We start from the raw sequence: 22,214 nt of genomic DNA on the forward strand, positions 1-22,214 counted from the left end.
GTATCCTTTCACATTCTACCAATCCAGAACTAATTATGATCCTCACAATAACATCAGATCGGTGAAGGAGGAAAGATTCAGACATAAAATAGATATAGAAGATTTCTAGGCAAGTGTTGTTGACGAGTATGAAATCAAGAAAAGGTTACTATCAATAAATTTCATCAAAGAGATTCAACCTTTTCTCGTACCAAATCAGTTAGAAGATAGCGGAGAGCATACTCAACCTGGCTTTCATGAGCATGCACCTCTTCCTCCTATCAAATTGTCAACACCAAAACATACAGACTTGATCACCTTGATGCGTCCAGTCATGACATATACAAAGTGGTGGGTTAATCAGCAACGTCACAAGATGAAGCAGAAGAATATAACTTTGACTTATAATATGATCACAGTAGCAAAAGGATATTCTTCAAATGGAGAAGCAACACAAAATGCTAGACCAAGCGAGAGTGCTAAAAGGAAGGAGAAGGGAGTTGAGAATGAAGAACCTACTCAAAAGAAGCAAAGGATAGAACCATTTTGTTCTGCCACATCAAGGAATGAGAAATACATATTAACTGTTGATGAATCATTGGCTGAAATAAAGATTCCTTCTTCAGTTCATGAAGAAAATGCAGAATCAGTCCATCAGGAAGACGAACAGCCACCATCTCCTAGCAGCACAGAAATCCTAGAATCAGAGCATGACACAAATATCGAAGAGGGAGAATTTCAAGAAGGGATGATTTCTGCTCTTCGACGTATTGCACGTGACAGAGAAACAAAGGATGACCAAGAGGTAGAAGGCATTGAGCAGCCCATTGTTCCTGAATGACTGAGGGAGAGATTGAAGATGAACACACCAATAGTAGAAGAACAAGAAGAAGATGACATTACAGATTTCTTGGCCAAATTAGAGCAAATTGTTGTGAAGGATCCATCCAATGGATTTTCTACCATCCAGAAAGATGAGACAAGCAACCGCACTGTGCAGATAGTTGTGCCTAAGGTGAACAAAGCAAAGGGAGACATTGCTCCTCATGAGTATGATATCACCACTTTTGACTTAGGCCCAAGTAAAAGAGGACATAGACAATTCGGTTGCTTCCATGAAGGCAAAACTGGATGAAGAGACCCAACAAGAAAATGAATATAAGAGAGATGTTGAGCGCTTGAAAGAATATATTTCACAGTTGACTACTAAGCCACTTGATCAAGCCAATCCAAAGGTTCTCCCACCTTTGGATTCACAGCAAGTAGTCAAAAATTCTAAGGATGCAGTAACAACCAGAGCAACTAGAGATTGGATGGAAAGTATAAAAGAAGAAGCAGCCAAGTTCCTAGAAGGAATCTCATCAGCATATGAACAAACTTCTTTGCTTTCCAAGATTGAGAATATGGCAAAAATGTCGACCAATTTCCAGGATGTCCAAGAGAGAATTATTCCATCCCTTAGAGAACTGAAAGGAATCTCATCCCAAGAGTTGGTTGATCAAAAGATAATTGAAGAAGGGGCTGCCTACGACTTCAACAGTTGGCACTTCACACTAGTTGAACAGAATGAAGTCTTGGAGAAGGTGAAGGATGATGTTGATAGAATAGGACAAATAAAGGCAATTCAAGACAAGATCTTCCTTGTAGTTGCAGAAATGATTGGTAAAGAGACCATCCAGGAGAGAGATATGTAATTGGATAATTTGAAGGCCAGAGTTCTAGACATCTTCTTTGCCATCACAGGACTAGTCGAGAAGAATAATTTGGATAAGGCGTCAAACCTCATGTCCATCAAAGATGCCTTTCACAAACAGGAATTAGACTCGAAGATCACTTTTGCTCTCTATGCAGACGACTTGGAAGGGTTAGAGTTTAGGATCAACATGTTGCCACATGTCACCATGGAGGAAGTGGACCAAATTATGTCCAAATTAATTGAATATCAGAAGAAAGGGATACAATCCTCAAAAATAGCATCTTCTACCACTCATCTCTTTTAAAGTTGATCTTGATTTTATTTTGGAAACTTTATCTAGGGTTAGGTTGTCTAGATCTTAATCGTCGATCTTAGATTGATCTCGGTTGTTTATTTTGCTTTCAAAAACTCTATATAAACTGTCATTCTCTCATTTCATTGTGTTGTGGAGAGATTTATGAAATTGTTGCGCAGAGCTATTTGAGTAATAAAAAATTCATTATCAGTATTGTTTTGAAATCTTTTTATTGCTAAATGGTTGCATGGTTGCATATTCCCTTAACAACTTGTTGGCGTGTCTGAAATCGCATTGCTACAAACTCCATATGGCCAACACAGAATAGAATAACCAGCTGAGTATCCTATCCTCTCTTGAGATAAGGAAATCCCTAGTGTTGTTTTCTACGTTTTGATCAAAGGGGATAACCTCAAGGTTTCGTTTGTCAGGTCTTGACTGCAAGATTTCTCAGTGGTTTGATGTGTTTATGCTGGAAACACAAGGGGGACTTACGTTGAGATAGGCAATTTATAGATACGTTCCCAGGAACTTTTATGATCTTTCTTACCAAATGACTTCGGTTGAATTGATACTATTTTCAGTGGGACTGTGGATTCTCTTGATAAAAAAGGGGAAAAAGGAGGGAAGGATAGGGGGAGAGAGATACATGAAATGTAAATTTTAACTAAGATAGCAGATTCAGTCAAACAGAGAAACACCTCCAAATAACTAGACTAAGCATCACCGGCTACTTAAGCACAATGTTTGCATAAATCTAGTGCAATCTTCAAAGGAAAATGAGATTTTCATGTTATCAACTACAACATTAGAACTTTTACATTCATAGTGAGTATTCAATAACCGAACTTAAGCATATAAAAGGTTCAGATTAACCATGCAGAGAGAAAGGCAATCAACCGTTCCCCAATGGTGTGAACTGCCAGGATTCTATCATATGTTTGCTTGAAAATGCTATGTAAAGGAAATAAACATAACTGAAAGATTTCTAAATTAAGTGAAGAAGGAGACCATGTACTCACAAGGAAACTTGAAAACAGTCTTAATCTTTGCATTAATTCCTGTAAATTTCGCCAGAGCTTTTGCAACGATACAAGAACTTCTTACAAAATAAGGGAAACTAGTTCCCTTTAAATAGCCTCCAAAATTGGATGAATGGCCCAAATCTAATCTAAACAAGTAGCCTAGATTCATCCATAAAGCACGGCTACCCATACCCATAAATGGGAGGCAAATATCAACAACCACCCCAAAATGAGTAATAACTACCCAAAAAGGATAATTAAAACTTATCCAAAAAGGTGCACACATAAAGTTTTACATTTTTGTTGACTTTGGAAGTCAAACATGACCTTTTGGTGCAAAAGTGCAATTTTAAGATTTTTAAGGAAGAAGCACTTTTTAGGAAATCACTTTCTCTTTCCCAACTCTAGATTCTTTGGTGACGAACTTGACTTCGTCGTGCATATACTCTCCCCAGATATCTCGATCAGCTGCACGCTCTACCCGAACGTAGTCCTGAAATCTCAAGCATAACTTGAATAATTCGATTGTTGGCGGCATAGGTGGATTAAACATTTTGTAACTAATACCTTGTAGGAGGCCATCTAAATTCTCCAGTTCCTCTCTCCAATATGACTTGTGATTTTCAAAATATGATATGTCTGCTTGAAGCTCAAAAGCAAAATCTAGATCCCCTATGGAGTATGTGATTTTGGGAATGAGTTGGTCCTCCCACTGCGGCTGTACTTCACTATCCTCCATACTGCCTTTCCAACCCAGAACCATGGACTTGAGGATCCTCTCACCAAAGTCTTTTACGTTTGATAAAGTGTCATCGAACTTATCATGCATTTTGTTGATACTATCCCTCATGTCGTCCTTCATGCTGAGAGTCCAATACCAGTCTTTGAAGGTATTGATACAATGAGGATTCAAAATAGCATCAGCAAAAGGGATCTGAGAACAGGTCCAAAATAAAGCCCGAACAAGGGGCAAAGTCTTTGCCATCGCTTCATGAATATTATAGCATTCTTTCTTCAATTTACACATTTTGATAACAATAGCTTCCCTGTGGAGGGCCATTTTGCGCAGATCCCTGAAGATTCGCTCCCCTCTTTCTTTAATGCCCTGCATCCATTCCCTAACAACCTTTGTAGTATCCCGCACTCCTTCAAATTCTATTGTGGTCCTTTGCGCCAATGTCGTCGGGGGAATTTGGGATTCGGAAGCATTGTGTAATGGCCTCAGGAGCTGATTGATGTATCCCTCGGCTTGCTCAGCACGAGCCTGATATATGTTCTTTTTAGTTGTTATCTCTTCAAGTTGCTTGAGTATGTTCTGCACTGAATCCTTGAATTCTTCTTTTTCTTGCTCCTTAGTGGCTCGTCCAATGGGGACAGTCGTTATGCTATAATCCGCCAGTGTAATCTGATCTGCTGGCTTGTCTACAGGCGGAGTGGCAATGTGAAGAGTGCGGTTTTTGTGCTCGTCTTTGGTCACTCTAGAATACGCCTTGGGCTTTTTCTTCCCCTTACCTTTAGCTTGGTCCATGTGCGAGAAGATGTCCTCCAGATCTATAGGTGGTTTGGTGGCCGCCTTGCACTGGGCTCTAGCAATTAACCATTCTTGAGACACTGTTTGGGCTGATGATATGGTTAAGTTTGCATTTTGTTCTTTGAGGTTTTCAACCGACTCATCACAGATTTACAACTGTTCTGCTACTGGAGGGGTCGAAGAGGTGCCAAGTTCCTTGCTTGCAGCTGAATTTTCTCCTACTTCACTAAGCAATTGTCTGGCGCCTTCGTGTGATGGTTGCTCTTCAATCCTTTCGAGCTCGTGAGTCTCCTCTGTCCTTTGCTCTCCTTCAACGGTAGAGTCATCTTTGGCCGTATTGTGGAGCGGCAACTCATGGCGGCTCTGTTGAGTGGGTTCATGCACCTCGATCCCTTGAATGGATGGAATCTCTCCTTCCTCTATTGGGTTACCCGGTTGGGTTGATTCAATGGCTCTTAGCTCAACTTCTAACATGTCAGGTGCGGGAGGATCATCAGTTCCAAACGCATCAATGTCACTTTGAGAAGGCGGAGCAGGTATATAATCTAATTCCACTACATCGTTGGACGAACTGGGGTCCTTTGACGATGAAGTGACCTCTGGTCTCCTTATAGGAATCTTTTCCCTTCTCGTTCTCTTGGACGTCCGAGTCCCTCTGCAAGCCTTAGCCTTTTTTCTCTTCGTAGGTTTCTCAATTTCTTCTCTGGGTGCACTAGACGTTCCTTCATCTTCGAAAGACTGAGAATCGAGGCTGCCCATTAAGTGGTAAGTGAATTCAACTCCCTCATGAATTAGCCTCTCAATCTGCTGATGTAACCATTGGTCTGTGTATCTTGTTGGGGCTGCCATGACTGCCTCAAAATCCGTGATTGGGTCTTGTGACCAATCAACACCTGGCAAAAGATGCCTTACTGCCTCAAATTCTCAGACTTGAAGGCAATTCCCTGAATCTGTGAGTTGATCTAGGACCCGGCGATATTCGAAGAGCCGCATTTGCTGCACACTCAGCCTAGAATATTCACGTCTCCGGACTTCGTAGTCATCAAAGCAATTTTTCCAATAGTCTTCAACTGATTCCTTTGCTCTGTACCGCCTGCCATAGGCTCTCTTCGCCAGATTATCGTGATCGAATATTTTCTCGGAAAAATGGTCCTATAGGCCTAAGTCACCAGGTTCGAATTCGAATTCGAAGTTCGACAGCTTTGAAATTCGAATGAAGTTCGATGCGAAAAAAATTCGAAACGTATAAAATTCGAATTAAATTCGCCATATGTAATTTTTTAAAACTTTAAATAAATATATGTAATATATCTATAATATAATAATAATATTAATATATTATTAAACCTAAAAAAAACTAAAAGAATATAAAAATATATAATATAAAATTAAAAACTATTAATATAAAATTATAAATTATATAATAATAATATTCAACAACATTATAAACATTATAAATAAATAATAAACCTAAAAAACTATTAAATAAACAACATTATTAAATAAATAATAATAATATTTATAATAAACATTATTAAATTGTTTATAAAAATATTAAACCTAAAAAAAATTTAAAAAATATAAAAATATATAATACAAAATTATAAACTATTAATATAAAATTATAAATTATATAATAATAACATTCAACAACATTATAAACATTATAAATAAATAAATAATAAACCGAAAAAAATTTAATTATAATGTTGTTTAATTATTAAACCTAAAATTTTTTTTTAAAAAAGAGAGAAGTTGAAGCCTACCTGTGCAGGTCGAGACTCGCAAAGGTTGTGCAGGTCAACCGTGGGTGACGTCGGGTCAGGGTAGCAATGGTCGTGGCCCGTGGCTGCAACTTCGTCCGTGGCAGGTAGCAGTGGCCGTGGCCCGTGGCTGCAACTCCGTCCGTGGCGGGTAGCAATGGTCGTCACTGCCACTCCGTCCGTGGCAAAAAAAACGCTTTCCGCTAGCCCTAATTTTTTATTCGAATTTATTCAAATTTAATCGAATTTTTAGAGAATGTTTCAAGTTCGGCGAATTTCGAACTTCAAGGTTCAAATTCGACCGAACCTGGTGACTTAGGCTATAAGAGGCCAACTCTGCGAGGGATTCCTCTGCTAGGGTGGGGGTCTTCAGGTGGACATTATGGTTGCCTATGAATATGGGGAACACGAATCCAGCCTGCTTGCTTTCTCTGAGTAAGATGTCGGTCGGATGTGACTGCCTTGCGACCTCCATAAGAACTACTTTGTCGATTGGGTATCATGGAAGTCAGAGAGGGGCACCATCAAAGCCCGTTGTTCGGATATAGGAGAACCTTGGGAATTGGATGAACCGGGCCCCGTATCTATGTACTAGAATAGTAGCTTGCTATGAGAGCCTTATGTGTAATCCTCCCTGCATTAGCCTTACCAAGCGCATTGTGAAGGCGTCATTGACGCGCTCATATTGGCCAACTGCATAAGCTAGGCTGCTCTTTTCTCTCTGAGCTATATCTTGGTAATGCAGCTATGGGTAACAATCATAGACCTTTACCTGACCAGGCCCATTCCCGATTTCACTTTTCATTATCAAACCTGGCAACGGCTGGTTCTTGGCAAACATGTAGACCAAATAAGAGGTCATAGTGAAGTATTTCTTCGTTTCAAGCTCAATCAACTGAGTGTGGATGTTGTCGCTTATGATTTGGGCCTAGTCAAACTTAAGACTTCCCAGCGAAGACTTGCTCTATAAAACAAAACATCCACTCTTCAAAGTAGTTGGATTTAGGAAGTCCCATAACTCGGCTGGGTAATGTGACCATATCCCCATGCTCATTATGAAAATCACTTCTGGGGGTCTTTTTCACAATTCTGGCGCTTGGAAGGCTTCTCTCCTTGTACCACTCTTCGTTGATCAGTGCTTTGCATTGGGCCGGATTCATATCATACGCCCCCTGTGCTTCATCTATAGTCGTGGTCATGGGATTGTTTGGGAAGGGAATGTCGAATCCATCGCCAATGGCCTCAGGAGTGAAGTTGGCAAGAGTCATATTCTCGAAGAACACTAATCTGGAATTTGGCTAACAGTGTCGGGTACCACTAACTCATAGTTCTGTGCTGCTGGAGGAAATCCTGCCGCCTGGGCGATGCCACTTTCCACCATCTGTCTAGGCTTGTTATATGCGTTAGGGGAGAAGACCCGATCCCTGAAGTCCTGGATGTCGATATGGCCTAGGTCAGTATCACCAATATTGTCCAAGACGCTCTGAACTTTTGACTCCCTCAATCCTCCTCTTTGATACTTATACTTCATCCTTTCAACTTTGCGTGGGATATCCGATTTGGGTGCTCGCGATGTCTCGGCTGCAGCGGGCATCTTTGATGATTCTACCGCCGATTTAGGCATTTATCCTACACAGTCGGACGTGGATTACGAGGCGATACAAAAGAAGTAAGGCGGGTTAGATAGAAAATACTCCAGCATTCAAGGATTAATTCAAAATTTAGATTGGACATGGAGCGACATTTCTAGCTGAGAGCTTGATTGATTTCAACCAAAGTATTCATGATGTGTTTGATCGCGAATTTACACTTAACACTTTTTGGATTAATTTTTAACAAGGACAAAGCTCGATAAATTCTCCTAAGTTTGAAAATGCAATTTCTGGTTAAATCTTAGGAGCAGATTCTAAATTTTGATTGCTTTGCAAAACATTTTACAAGCCGAAAGAGATGCGAACTTCGAAAATTTAAGCATTTTAATCAGATTTCGCACAGACATCTATTTGATTTATAAGCATTTCAAATGATCAAGAGAGGCAAAGCGTACTTACCTGATGAAAATGGATGGCGAGAAATTGCCCGACCTTGCTGCGTAAAGACAAATGGACAATTCTGCAAAGTTTCGAACTCCAACAGTGATCTCCTTAATTCAAATTTTTGCGGTTGTTGGATGGAAAAGAATTTGTTATTTTTAAATGGTTTTTACCTTGGGCAATTGGTAATCTGAAATTGAATGATTTGGAATAGTTTATGCAGTGTTTAACCTTGAATGCAAATCGTGCTTCCTGGCTATATCTTTCAAATCTTCCCGCGATCCCTTTCTTACACAAACTTCGGCAGTATGGAGGGGTTTTTCGAATTCGAATTGTGTTTTCCTTGATGAAATGCTTGAGCGCTACCACGCAAACTTCGGACCTAAGCGACTTTTGGGGGGGAATGGAGGATTTTTATCAACTTGGAGCTCCTTACTTGCCCTACGCGTTGCACTTTTGAAGTTTATGGCGAATTTTCGGAGCTATTGCACTGTTTTGCAAACTTTAAACTGCGTTTTCTAACCCTAAGGGTGAACTTCGGACTATGAACGCCCTTCGCAGTTTTCGCGATTTGAAAGATTTCAGAGTGTTTAGACGTTTTTTGGAATTTCGGAGCTTTCCACTTTCTTTGGGATTGTTTGGGAGTTTTTTAAACGTTTATGTTAACTAAGGCATTTTCGGACCACGCAACGCCTTTTGCAAATTTCGAAGAAAACTTCGGACCTCAAGCTCCTTTTCGCAAATTTGGAAGTGTTTCGAACGTTAGCATGTTTGGAATTTCAGAGCTTTAAGGCGTTTTGCGATTTTAAGAGTAAGTTCGGACCTCTAGCGCCTTTTGGCGAATATGGGAGCTTTAGCGCTTTTTGCAAATTGGAGATATTTTCGGACCCTCGTGCATGTTTCACAACTTTTCCAAAAACTTCGGACGTTAAGGCATTTTTGGAATTTAAAAGAGAACTTTGGACCATAAGGCGTTTTTGGAATTTCTACGAATTTCGAACCTTTAACATGCTTTACAAAAAAAATTTAAAACTTTGAATTTCAGCCCCAAGGTCCGAAATTGGATGTTTCAAGTGAAATTCGGACCATTTGGGGGTTTTTTGCAACTTCCAAAGCATTTTCGAACCTTAAGCCAGTTTTGGGAAATTTTGAATTTTTTGATATTTAACCCCAAGGTCCGAAATTCGGCCCCCTAGGCGATTTTGGCAATCTTTTAACATTGTGAAGTTTTAACATTTTAGCCTCTGGGATCGAAATAAGGTGACTTAGGCAATTTTGGCAACTTTTTGAAATTTCGGACCCTTTGCCAGTTTTCACAGTTTAACAAATTTTGAAATTTCTCTTAATTTGGCTTGAAAGTCCAAAATTTTACTCCTAGAGCGATGTTGGCGATTTAGACTTTCTCCTCGAGAAGCGCGATCTTGGGCACTTGGGCAAGATTTACAATGAAAGATCCCTGATGGATCCCCTTGCTGATCTGTTGTAGTTTTTAAATTAATAAACTATATTTTCCTGTGATTCCTTTGATGGTATTAGAGAATAGACAGAAGTTGCAAAAGGTTTGTTTCTTTTTGTGTTTTTTGATAGTTTTCAAACAAGTAATGAATAATGAATAGTAAACATAAAGGAGACTGAAAATAAATAAGAACATACAGCCAAATTCAAAATTGCTACAAGCTGTACCAGACAGATTTCTGATTTGTAAAACCAAATAATAATTCCAATGCAGATCCAAGGAACTTACATCCAACAATGATGCCAAACTGAAAGGTGAATAGTGATCATAAATCAAGAATACCTCTAAGGCTGAATACATGCATTCCTTACATTCCACGTGGGATGTACCTGCTGCAAATAGCGGCCCTAAGGCTGCAAGGATCACGCCCAAGCTGAAAAATCAATCTGCCATGCTGAAACCCTTACTTTGCAACCTGAATCCACAATGAAGAATGGCGTACTCAATCTCTGTCAACAATGCACTATGCCTGAAGAATCCAATGCCATTAACTGTTGAGGGCTACGTCCCAGCCAGTCCAGATCTTGGGCTTTGCATCCCAAATGAAGAATCGCCCACTCAGAGCTAATTCGCAAAAATTAGTTTGATTGTGTAAAATGATAATGAACAATTTGGTCTTCATTTCCTTATATCTCCTTTCCTTTCCAAGCCAAACCCTAAAAGGGAGTAAAGTTGGCGCATTATGAAAAGAGTGTTATTTTCTAATTATGGCGTCAACTATAGGAAAATAACACTAAATTGCAAATAAATAGCTTCAGGCATCCAAAAAGACTCTGGAAGGTGAGAATCATGTAGCACAGTTCAAGACCTTTCCAACGAGCTATAACACATAGGCATATCAACCCAGATGAAGCCAGAAATCCCTTATTACTCTGAAATGACTAAATACATAGCCTTATTTTAATTTATTTAATCGCAAACTTAGGAAATATTTAAATATATTAAAATATCTCCAGATATCCAATAATAGCCCAAAATGACCAAACAATCATGAATATAACTTTGTCACCTATCTGTGACCGATGCCGGTAAAGTTGAACTAACTGGCAGTCCCATCCCTAAAATCTAGGGATGCTCCTAGAAACTACGAAACACACCCAAACTTCCTGAAACTGAAACCATGACATGGTCCCGTGGAACCTCCAATATGGGAACTGCCACAACCTCCTAAAAAATAGGGAATCTCCCTAAAATCAAGGAACTGCTCCAAATGGCCCTCAAACTGCCTGTAAAGCCAAAATCCAGTCACTATATGCACTGAATGAGTCCCAATCAACCTCTGCTAGCCTACGAGACTCCAATGATAGGCCAACTCTTCTGTCTCTGATGTCCACTCTAGAAAGGGGACATGACATACAACCTTGGCATTTTGGCCAGGAAATTTGCTCCTTCACCAGTAGGCGAAAATCGTCCTTTATTCAAATCCCATAAACATCGCAAAGACAAACCTTATGCAATCTATCTCATCGCTCTTGTGCGAAACATGGCAACCTTGGGTCCTCGTGCGACCTTTAGACGCACTGCTCTTGCTTGGAGGGCTTCGCCAATTTCCATCACCTTACGCATATCCAAGGCGATTTCACAATTTTGAACAAACTCTTGGCATTGGTGCCCGAGGGCTAAACTAGCCTGATGGATTTATCGGCTTCTTTCATTGACATCATCACTTCACGGACCAGTCGCAGGCTCGCTTGGAAGGACGTGAGACACTCTACACGAAACTTAACAGGGCAAAGACGAAAGGCTCAAAAACAGGAAGGGGGACCCTGTCGGCGACAGGGAGCGTGTGCAACGCACAACACAACTCAGATTAGATTTGCTTAAGTAATTTGTTTTCAAGTTGTTAGATGAATGATAGATCTGATAGTATTGATTGGTGAAATCTTGCTCATACTTTTGTTAGATGGATGATTTCCTTTCAATGTGTAAAGTTATTCTGACCCTTTAATATGTATGTTTAACTTCTACTGAAAATGAAGTTCATATACAGCCAAAACAAATTCGATTCAAGGCAGATTTCTGAATATAAAATCAAATATTTGACCAGATGAAGATTTCCAATAATTTCAAGAAGATTACAATCAGGAATGAACCCAACCTGGATGTTGAAAGAGTAATATAACCAGGAATGAAGTTGCGGCAAGATTCCAACCCTCCAAGTGCTGCACGTGGGAAGGAAAGTGGCTGCCAGGTACAGTCGTACGGCTGCCAAGTACACCCAACTAGTTAGAAACCCCAAACCTCATGCTAAACTCTATCAGAATCATTGAAACCTCTAGAAAGAGTGTCGTACAATCTCCACGATGCTAATAACTGCAAGCAAAATCCAAACCACTGTATTGGGGCTACGTCCCAAACAGGCAAGGCATTGGGGTTGGCGTCCCAGATGCTAAAAAACTCTTCCAAAGCCAAATCTCAAATCCAAGATGTAAAATGTGTAAAAGATACCAAGAATTAGGTCTCAACTTCCTTATAACACCTTCCCACTTAGCTCAAACCCTAAAAGTGACTCAATGTGGTGTTTAGGGTTAAAATCTTATATTTCTCATTTTAAGTTGCCAAGTGTATAGAAAACAACCCTTTTTCAATTATAAAGAAATTCGTTCACCGAAAGGATCTGAGTCAAGAGAGAAATATTTAGAAAAGTCCAAGACCTTTCAGCCAAGCTATTACACCAAGGGATATGCATCCAGATGAGGCCAAAAACCCCTTATTACTCCAAAATGGCTATAAACATAGCCTTATTTAATTAATTATACGCTAACTTAGGAAGTATTTAAATATATTAAAAATATAACCCAAATAGCTGCAGAAGACTCAAATGACTCCAAAAGCTTGAAACGAAACCTGCCACCTGTCTGTGACTGAAGTTGAAAATCACGGATCCACTGGCAATCTTATCCCTAAAATTTAGGGATGCTCCTAAAACCTAGGAAACATACCCAAATCTTCTGAAACTGAAACCAAGGAATAGTCTCATGGAAACCCAACCCTGGATACTGTCATAACCTCCTAAATAGTAGGAATAGCCTCCACAAATGTAGGAACTGCCTCCTAAAATTAAGGAACTGCTCCAAACTGGTCTACTAGTACCAAAACACCAAATCCCAAACACTGAATATCCTCACTGAGTCTCTATCCACCACTATCAGCCTACAAGACTCCAATGATAGGCCAACTCCTCTGTCTTTGATGTCCACTCTAGAAAGGGGACATGACAACCTGCAACATCAATCATTACTATCATTGTCCTTAGGCCCTCTAAAACCTATTCCTTTTGTTATTTATTTCCCCAGTCTGAAATCAAGGCAACATCAGATGAAGACCAGATTGTTACATTCATAAATCCCCTCGTGTTTACCAGCAAAACACATCACTGCTGATATCCTAAGCCGTCAAGACCTGACAATTGGAACCTTGAGGTTGTCCCATTTGATCATTTCGACCAGCAACGGGGATTTCCTTATTCAAGAGAGAATAGAATATTTAGCATTCTATTTTGTGTTGGTAAAGGATTGGTGCGTACATTTCCCGCCTCAATACCATGAACCTAAAAAGTTACGAACAGCCAACAACCATGTGCTATTTTTCTGCCCATACTTAGAATGGAACAGGTATTTTTCACCTCATGTATCGACCATGCAGTAGCCTCAACACAAAATTCTCAAGAATTGAAGTGATCAAATGCCTTTGTTTACAATTTTTAAACTTTATTATTTATAATTTAAATTTATTGATTATTAAGGTATATAATTTTTTAACATTCTAAGAGATTTGACGGAAACCTATGATATAAAATTGTATACATTATAAGAGATTTATAATAATTCAAATTTAGATTTTAGATTTTTTAAAGTCTACTTTATAATGTAAATGAAATAAAGTACGCATTAATTTAAAAATAAAGTAAATTTAACATAAAGAATACATGCTAATTTTAAATTTTATAAATAATAATTAATAAAACTAGTATATAAATTTACAGTTTTAAATTTTAATCATAAATGTTAAATATCAAATTTTAAATCATACATACATGTTAAATAATAAATAAACAATTTTAAAATTTTAATCAGATATGTTAAATTACAATGTAAATGTATGATATAAAAATAATTATATACAATATACTAATTCATATTGAATTAGTATATTGTATTTCAATTTATGAAATTTGTTATATTCATGGTGGTTTTGTTTAGCATACGCATGATATATGGTATTCTGAAATTAATGTCTGTTTTTCAACTGCATATACATACATACATACATATTGATATAAATATATTTGTGAGGACATATCCACACACCCAAAAAATCGTCAGATGTACCAGTGTATCGTACCCACATTCCTGTACTGGATTCAAATTCAGCAACTTAGCCAAAATACAAATAGTCAGACGCTTAAACAATCATACAAACACACTACAGTGAGAGTTATGTTACGGCAGCTTAGTTTGGCCTTAACGAATAAATTAGAATGAAAAAACAGAGAGCTTGATTAATATCAAATTTATCTAACAAAACAAATCCAGAGCAGCACTTCTAGCATAAACTTTTTGGTTAAAGATTCTTATCATACTCGAAAGTGGAAACCAATAAAAAAGGTAACCAACTGGTACAAGAATCAAAATCTCAGAGGATTATGTTAACCAATGTACGCTGAGCTTACCGCAAAAGACGATCATCCCCTTCACTAAACTCAGGCTTATCTTCATCCTCATCACCAGCTTCCTCCTCACTATCACTGCAAATAAGTGCTTCATTACCATTTGGATCATAATAAATGCGTCTTCTTCCCAGAACTGACTGATCTTCTGTCATCCTCTGGTTCCTATACCACATAACCCAGTTTTCAATAAGAAACTGCAGTATTTCATTTAAATATAATATTGTGAATATAAAACAGATACTATCATCACCTGCTGGATTCTCATAAAAGACCAGTATGTTAATGTGCAATGTGTAAACTCCAGTTCAAAGTCACAAGCAGTAATTACATTTTTCCGCAAAGTGCATATAAATATCAATTAATGGCATACAGAATAGTATAGCAAATTGCTTCAATAAGAACGTCAGCTCCATGGATTTGGATTACTAAAAAAACAATCATCAAGTTGTTTAAGTAATAATAATTTATGATAAGATTAAACAATCTTTGATCGTCAATTGTAAACAAACTTTATGTTTATTCAGGAAATAATAGAATAACTTCCCCATTAAATGGCTATATAATGGGTGTAATGCATGCAGTAAATGAAGCTTGGTAACAAAAATTCTTAACCATATGAAAATCCATGTTATATGCTAGAATATAAAGTTTTTAAATGAGCTGTATATCCATTACCGTTGTATGAGCACAATATAATGTGGTAATTCTTCAATGATGAGTTCATCATATGTTGTGTTGAGTCACTTTTAAAAAATTATAACTCTCGTTAATTTTAGCATCCCCTTCCAGCACCCACCAAAATCCCTTCAAATTTTCCAGATATCTTGAGGGTGTAGCCTCACATCCCCATGTCCTCAACTCCTTAACAACATTTGGAGCTGACAATAGGTGAGAAATACTGACATAAACTACAATTAAATTTACTAGCAATAACCAAGTGCAACCAGTGAGATTGCAGCATGCGTCAAGATTTCTTTCCACATAACAAACCCACTCAAAGGAGAAAAAACAAACAATGGTCAAAAGAGTGCTAGCCGTAAATTCCCTGCTCCAATTTAATCATATCCTAGGAAGTACATAAAGTTCAAAAATTGACTATTGATTACCATGTAAGAAAGAAAAAATTCCACCATTGTAAAGAATACCAAGTTTATAACAGGCAATTGAAGCAACTGAAACTTATTTGACTTCTTCAAAATACCTCTGACCCTTCCAAGACTTTCAAAGAAACAGATGTCTCTAAATTGGCATTAAGTTGTTGATGTCATGGTGATTAGAGGTGAGGCTCTGATTTCATTCAAATCAAATTTCAACGACACTGAAATCAGTAATACCATTGACATATTGCATGAATATCAAATGATTTTCATATTTAAGATCTGGTTTCAGTGAATTAAAACCACAGTTACCAGGTTTGAAAAGTTAAGACTCGTTTAGGAGGTCAAAAGAAATTTAACAATTCAGATATTTTTTAAAAATCAGTAAATTGTTTAGGAAATCAAAAGCCTGGACCAAATCAGACAAATTCAGCCAATCCAAAAAAAATTGGAACTGACCAGATCTGAAAACTATGTTTAAAACTAACTAGAAGCAACTAATATTTGAACGACTGAACCAAAAAGAAAATAAAGTACTTTCAAATCAAAATGCCAAGAAAAAGAAGTAAACAACAGACTTCTCTTTCCTACATAGATTGCCAAAAAATCTCATTAAGACCACACAAAAAACACAATAAAGCAAAGACTATTTGAAATTTCCAAGGGATTGGAACCTTCTTTCACCTATCCAAAAATATCCATGTTGTATATGGTGGGATCTTTTGCACTTCATGAAGTTTAATAGGTCGAACACCAGTCTTTCCCCCACAGCTTCCCACTATTGATGATGCATTTGAACCTTCTTCTTGAAAATTTATATTCTCTTTTTCACCTGCTGTTAAATCAAGACTAAACTTGCAAGGTGCCTTTTCCATTCTACAGGTTAGAATGTCTTTTGTCTCTTCCTTCCCTATGGAACTTGTTACTTTCCTCGACTTAGATAAGGAAAGAAGATTTGCAGTATATAATTCTAGATTCCTTTTATTTAAGTCAATTCTTTCCTGCACAAAACAACAAGAGTACAGTTCAGAACTCTTATAAGTTATTAATTAAAAGCAACATAAATTGCATAAGGTATTTTGTGTGCAATTTTTCATTGTTAATTGAATAAAACAATGACACATTAGTACAAGTAAAGATTATATACTTAAAGCAAACCCAATCCAAATCTCAGCATACCTTTACATATACATGTCTATCAGCTGATATCTCCTTCTTCAGCCGCTGTATGGTAGATGAAAGACTTCCGGAGGACTGCGTAACTAGCTCAGCCTCCTCATTCACCTGTAAGTAATAATTCCAAACTACAATAAGAATCCCTACATAGTACAGCGTGATATATGGACCCACATTAAAGTCTTTAACTGTTAGTTTCATATCAATTAAGGGTCTACATGATTTTTCCAGTACCATTTGGCAATAAAATGTTAAAAGAGTTTGAAAATAATGTTTTAAATTTCCCTGCATTACAAGGGCAATTAATAATTTAAACATGCATTAAACCTTTGTTTAATAATAAAAATAACTCCAAGCCTGTAGATACCTCACAACAGAACTTGAGTAATAAATTGCAGTGAAACTCAAGCAACAAATTCACGGTGTAGCCATACCTGGCATTCTTTAGTATCTGCCTTTGACGAGGACCTCGAACCAGATACAAATCCCATGTTTTTGGTAGACATTTTACAGAAACAAATCCTGGGAGAACAAATCCCCAATAATTTGTTAATGCCAAAGTAATGAATCACATCGCATGATCTATCAGTTCACATAACTCAAGCTGCTTAGCAATATACAAATTTGCAATTGAAAAAATAAATCCTATAATATAGCTTTGCTGCAAATATCACGTTCATTGTTCTTTCACTACTATATTGGTTTGTAGTTCTACTAGGATAGGCAGCCACCTGAGTCATTTGTGTAATTCTAAAACTAGTAAGAACTAATTACTCATTTACTAATTTATCAAAGCGTAGAGTCGAAAGGAGGCAATTGGAATTTGAAATGTATAGGACATCTGCTCTTCGGCAAGCCTGCACAAAGATTATTTAAGTTGCACAAGAATACAATAGACCTAGAAACACAAACAATGGAAGGATCATTTCATTAAGAATCTGTTGTCTATTTTTCAAATTCTTCAAGGACTATATCAATTATAGCACACAATAAGTAATGTTCTTAACCTAACCATGAACTACATGTCAAAGCATCATGGTTTTCTCAGTGACACCCTTGGACTTTAAGATACAAATTTCATTAACACTTTAAAATTTAAATTATTTGAAAGGCAAGGCATAAACTTTTAAAAATATCTATTAAACTGAATAATATGAAAACTCTATCAATAAACCAAACTGTGATTGAATAATTATCCACTTTTATTTATAGATTCCACTCATAGAGCTTTAGAGCATTAGCACCTCTTGTATGTCAAACCAAATACCTCATTTTAAAGTTCTACTAAACTCTACCCATTTAACTTCCAAATTTGAAAGAAATATGTGGAAGACTCAAGCTGCTTGATGAGAGTTCGCGACTAACCAAATTTATAAAAAGGTGATTGCAAACCAACAACAAACAAATAAGTCATTTCAGGTTCATACTACAGACAATCTGTTTTTAACAAGACAACATACAGGTAATCTTCCAAGACAATATAAGCCTCAACAAATGTCTAAATAGATAGGAAACTTCAACAAGAACATATATGCCCTCTAAATTCAAGGAAATGTGATTTGTTAAATCTTTCAAGGTTAGGTAAAGATTTTTTGAAAAGGCATTTTAGATTGAGCTACCAGAAGTTTTTGATATCTTCTCCAATAATCTCTAATTTGTCTTTCTACAAATGCACCAAATGAATCTCTTACAGTTTAAATTTGCATCACTTAGAGACCAACAACAGAATAGATATGCACTAGAACCACCCTTCAAATTACAAATAAAACCTCCTATTTAAAAAAAATTAATAGAACACGATATTTTAAAATTCTATTAAATAACAAGATACTAATTACAAAGAGGTTCATCTCCTTAAATAGATATTGGAGAATCAAACCATGTAAAAGGATAAACATAACATGACTCACCAATCATTAAAAACGGTGAACATAAAAAACAGAAAAAAACACTTGCCACTAAGGTGTATTCATTACAATTATAAGCCTTATCCTCTAATAATTATTTAATATTTATTCTAATATCCCTGCTTAGGATAACTTCACTAAAAACAAAACATATCAAAATAAAAACACCCTAAACCATGAATTTGCCATTCTTTAGAAGCTTTTCTTTTGAAACAAACCATATACACCAAGTTGAATTCCATCAAGCTACCTTTAACCTTTGTAAAGGTATAGCTCTCGATCTAAATTCCCATGTTCACAAATTACCACCTCCCAAACTCCCAAATCACTAATCGCCCAAACCATTGGACAACAATCCATGTTGAGCTTCACTCAAAGAGCTCCTTCAAGTTGTCTCACAACCCTCATAAGGGTATGACTCCCATGATCAAACTTCCAAGTTAACTACACAAACTCTCACAGGCAGCTTCTCTCTGCTCTCAACCCGAATTCACACTCAAAATAGACTTGCAACACAAATAAAATGATTTTATTAAAGTCTCAAAACAAAACAATATCGTAATAAAATGGCTTTCTCACAATCCACACACACTTTCCCTCACACCACATACCTCTTCTTTACTTCAATACTTCCCACAAACTCGCTTACCTTGGACAATTCTCTATCTTCATGTTGAATTGAATCTACTCACTGATTGACCCCACATTCACCAATACTGGACTGTTAGCTACATTGCCACTTACTACCCCTCGGTAGACTCCACCCCCTGTTCACAGCCACCACCTCTATTGATTTGTAGCATGTAATAATCTACTATTTGTCCCAAGGTTTCATATTCTTTACGTATGTCCTCTCTCCTCCTTCCTTTTGCCCCTATTTTCACCTTCTTCAATGCAGCAATATTTATTTTGTTTTTTATTTTGGTTTTGGTCCACCTTCCCTCCTCTTATTTTGGTATTTCTTTTTGATATTAAAGGCCTTTTATGGGCTATTTTCACAAACCAATAATTATGAGCTTAAAAACTCAGACTCATGATGACATGAGTTATGATGAACATCTTTTCATGCATCTAAGATTTTCCAGTTGCCCCAACCCTCTTCAATAATCAGTTGGAAGGTAATGTTCACCCATATGCAGTTAGTTTGGATTCTAGTGCCTGTTATTTCACCCACATGAACTCAACCACTCTTCCATCTAGCCTCTTACACGATTTTGTATTTCTCAATTCTTAAGCTTCATGTTGCTTTATCTTTTCGTTGTCTCTTTAACTTCCCACTTCTATCAATGCCCTTTACATACTTTACACATTCTTTCTTTCCAAGCAGATCCTCGGTTCTCTACCTTTCCAATGTTCATCACTTGGTCTACTAGCAAAAAGTCCAAATTGCATTTTTTACTAGCTATTTTGCATGTGGTCAAACCTCTACTTATCGTTGGAGTTGAATGTCAACAATTTTATGTATATTTGCATACGTATCCACCTAGTAGAACAATTCAAACATGATGGGTTTCCATACCCTATTCCAAAACTCACTTTCACAAATCGCAAGAGTACTAGACAGCAAAAAGAGAGTACAAGTTATATTTTAATTTGCTTATCTCAAATAGCAAATTAGAGAGGTGCCGAAACAAACCAAAACCAAAATTGAGAATCTTTTTGGGTGGTGCTTGTTGAGACATGGACCAGCTAGGACTCGAACCTAGGACCTTCCATACACTGCTGGAATGCTCTACCACTGAGCTACTTGCCCCTCTTGGACCAGTCCATCGTCGGTCCGGGTGTGGCTTATTTCCAACACCAACACCCCCCTTAAGCCACACCTCTCGTGTGCTTGGGGCTCCTAGCCTAGACCTGGCTCTGATACCATGTTGAGACATGGACCAGCTAGGACTCGAACCTAGGACCTTCCATACGCTGCTGGAGTGCTCTACCACTGAGCTACTGGCCCCTCTTGGACCAGTCCATCGTCGGTCCGAGTGTGGCTTATTTCCAACACCAACAGTGTTGATTGTCAACTTCTCTAAGTGCTCCTGCACCACCTTTTAATCTTTATCTACACTGCTTTCCTACCTACCTTCAAAGTGCGGATTTCTTAAATACATGCAATTCATCACTCATCTTGGTGTAGTAATCCTTCCAAGTTATCTTGGCAATGCATCTAGAGGACCTTCAACATGGTGACAAAGTGTGTTGGTATTAGCTTCAAGAACTACCTCAACATAGTTTACTTCACAATACCTGTAGACAAAGCACATAGCTTTCCAACCTTTTGGTCTACTTCATCTTCACTGTGCTGGTTAGTTAGAGCAACTCCAATGAAAAGAACACTAAATGGACTTAGTGAAGTCAATACTACTACCTTAATTGCAAAAGTAAGACTATAAATTGGAATCTCAACACACATAACATGAAATATGTTTGGATCATTCCAATACTTCATCATTGTAGTTGGGCCTCCAATCTCATCCATTGTAGCAACCACAAATCAAAACTCAACTCACCCAAAAAACTTTTTGCAAGTGAGGCACTCAACAGCTCTCAAAAGCCCTTGATAAAAACGTTTCACAATAGCCCTGCAAAATAAATGGTGAAACCTTATGCCCTAGCAGTTGCAAAGAAAAAACTAAGGAGGCAGATTTAACCTTGCATACCACACATGATTTTCAGCCACTGAAAAATTTATCTAAAATCTTCACATTAAAAGACCTTAAAGAATGGCTGCCAAATTAACCAAGATGCAACACAATTTTTTATAGAAAAATCTGCTCAAGAACTCTAGATGTCACAGGTTCTCATTAAAAACCCACGCAACTTCTTTTAAATACAGCCGTGATATTTTTAATTAAAAAAATGGCACGATTCTTGTAAAAGAAAAGAACCAGTTCCAAAAAAATTAAAAACCCATGTGTTTTTTCTTTCTTGGAGTATCACAATTTTGGAACAAAAGCCTTGTGAGATTTCATAAAAAATAGCCCACAAATAATATCAAGAATAGTGTTGTCCTCATTTTTGGATTCTCAAAAATGTGACAACCCCTACAAATTTTTGCCTAAAAAGTATCATTTTTGTCTCCAAGGCACGTTTTATGAGGTACAAAACTCACATTTGATAGTGTCAAATCATTGGGGGGTGTCTTTGCCATCATTGTCCAAGTTTTGGTGAGTTTTGGTCTTCCTTTTCCTAGATTTCTATGCAATTTCGAGCTTCAAAACAGTCACTGTAGGTTGAAGATTTTACTCTATGGCATGCTTCCCAAGGCAGGGAGGCAGAATTTCAACTATTCCTTGTACTGGCTTAATCCTCAATCCATCCTCGAACTAAGTTTCGAATTTCGTCAAATTCTGGGTTCGTTTGCTATGTCTTTCCTTCAATTTCGGGTTTTAAAATCCCGACTACAAGTGGAGAATTTTCTTCAAACTGCAAGTTTCAATGATGTCCATTGTTTTGGTCTTTGTAGGAGAATTTTTAGCTTATTTTTATTTCTCCAAAAACCCCTACTTTAATGGTTTTTACATGTAATA

The 22,214-nt window shown here is 37.4% G+C and overlaps 1 protein-coding gene across 2 annotated transcripts in view; it reads right to left on the reverse strand.

Annotated features, from left to right (window-relative positions):
• LOC131034229 (histone-lysine N-methyltransferase CLF) overlaps positions 1 to 22,214 on the reverse strand; it is a 147,243-nt gene that overhangs the window by 85,397 nt on the left and 39,632 nt on the right. For both annotated transcript variants that reach the window (XM_057965635.2, XM_057965633.2), the window contains 4 exons: positions 17,218 to 17,305; positions 16,787 to 16,891; positions 16,292 to 16,608; positions 14,511 to 14,672 (listed from right to left, as the gene is read on the reverse strand). In XM_057965635.2, the coding sequence (XP_057821618.2) occupies positions 14,511 to 14,672; positions 16,292 to 16,608; positions 16,787 to 16,891; positions 17,218 to 17,289 (656 nt within the window). In that variant the 5' untranslated portion in view covers positions 17,290 to 17,305. The remainder of the gene's footprint in view (positions 1 to 14,510; positions 14,673 to 16,291; positions 16,609 to 16,786; positions 16,892 to 17,217; positions 17,306 to 22,214) is intronic.

The sequence above is a fragment of the Cryptomeria japonica genome, chromosome 3 (assembly GCF_030272615.1).
Source record: "Cryptomeria japonica chromosome 3, Sugi_1.0, whole genome shotgun sequence".
Lineage (NCBI taxonomy): Eukaryota > Viridiplantae > Streptophyta > Pinopsida > Cupressales > Cupressaceae > Cryptomeria > Cryptomeria japonica.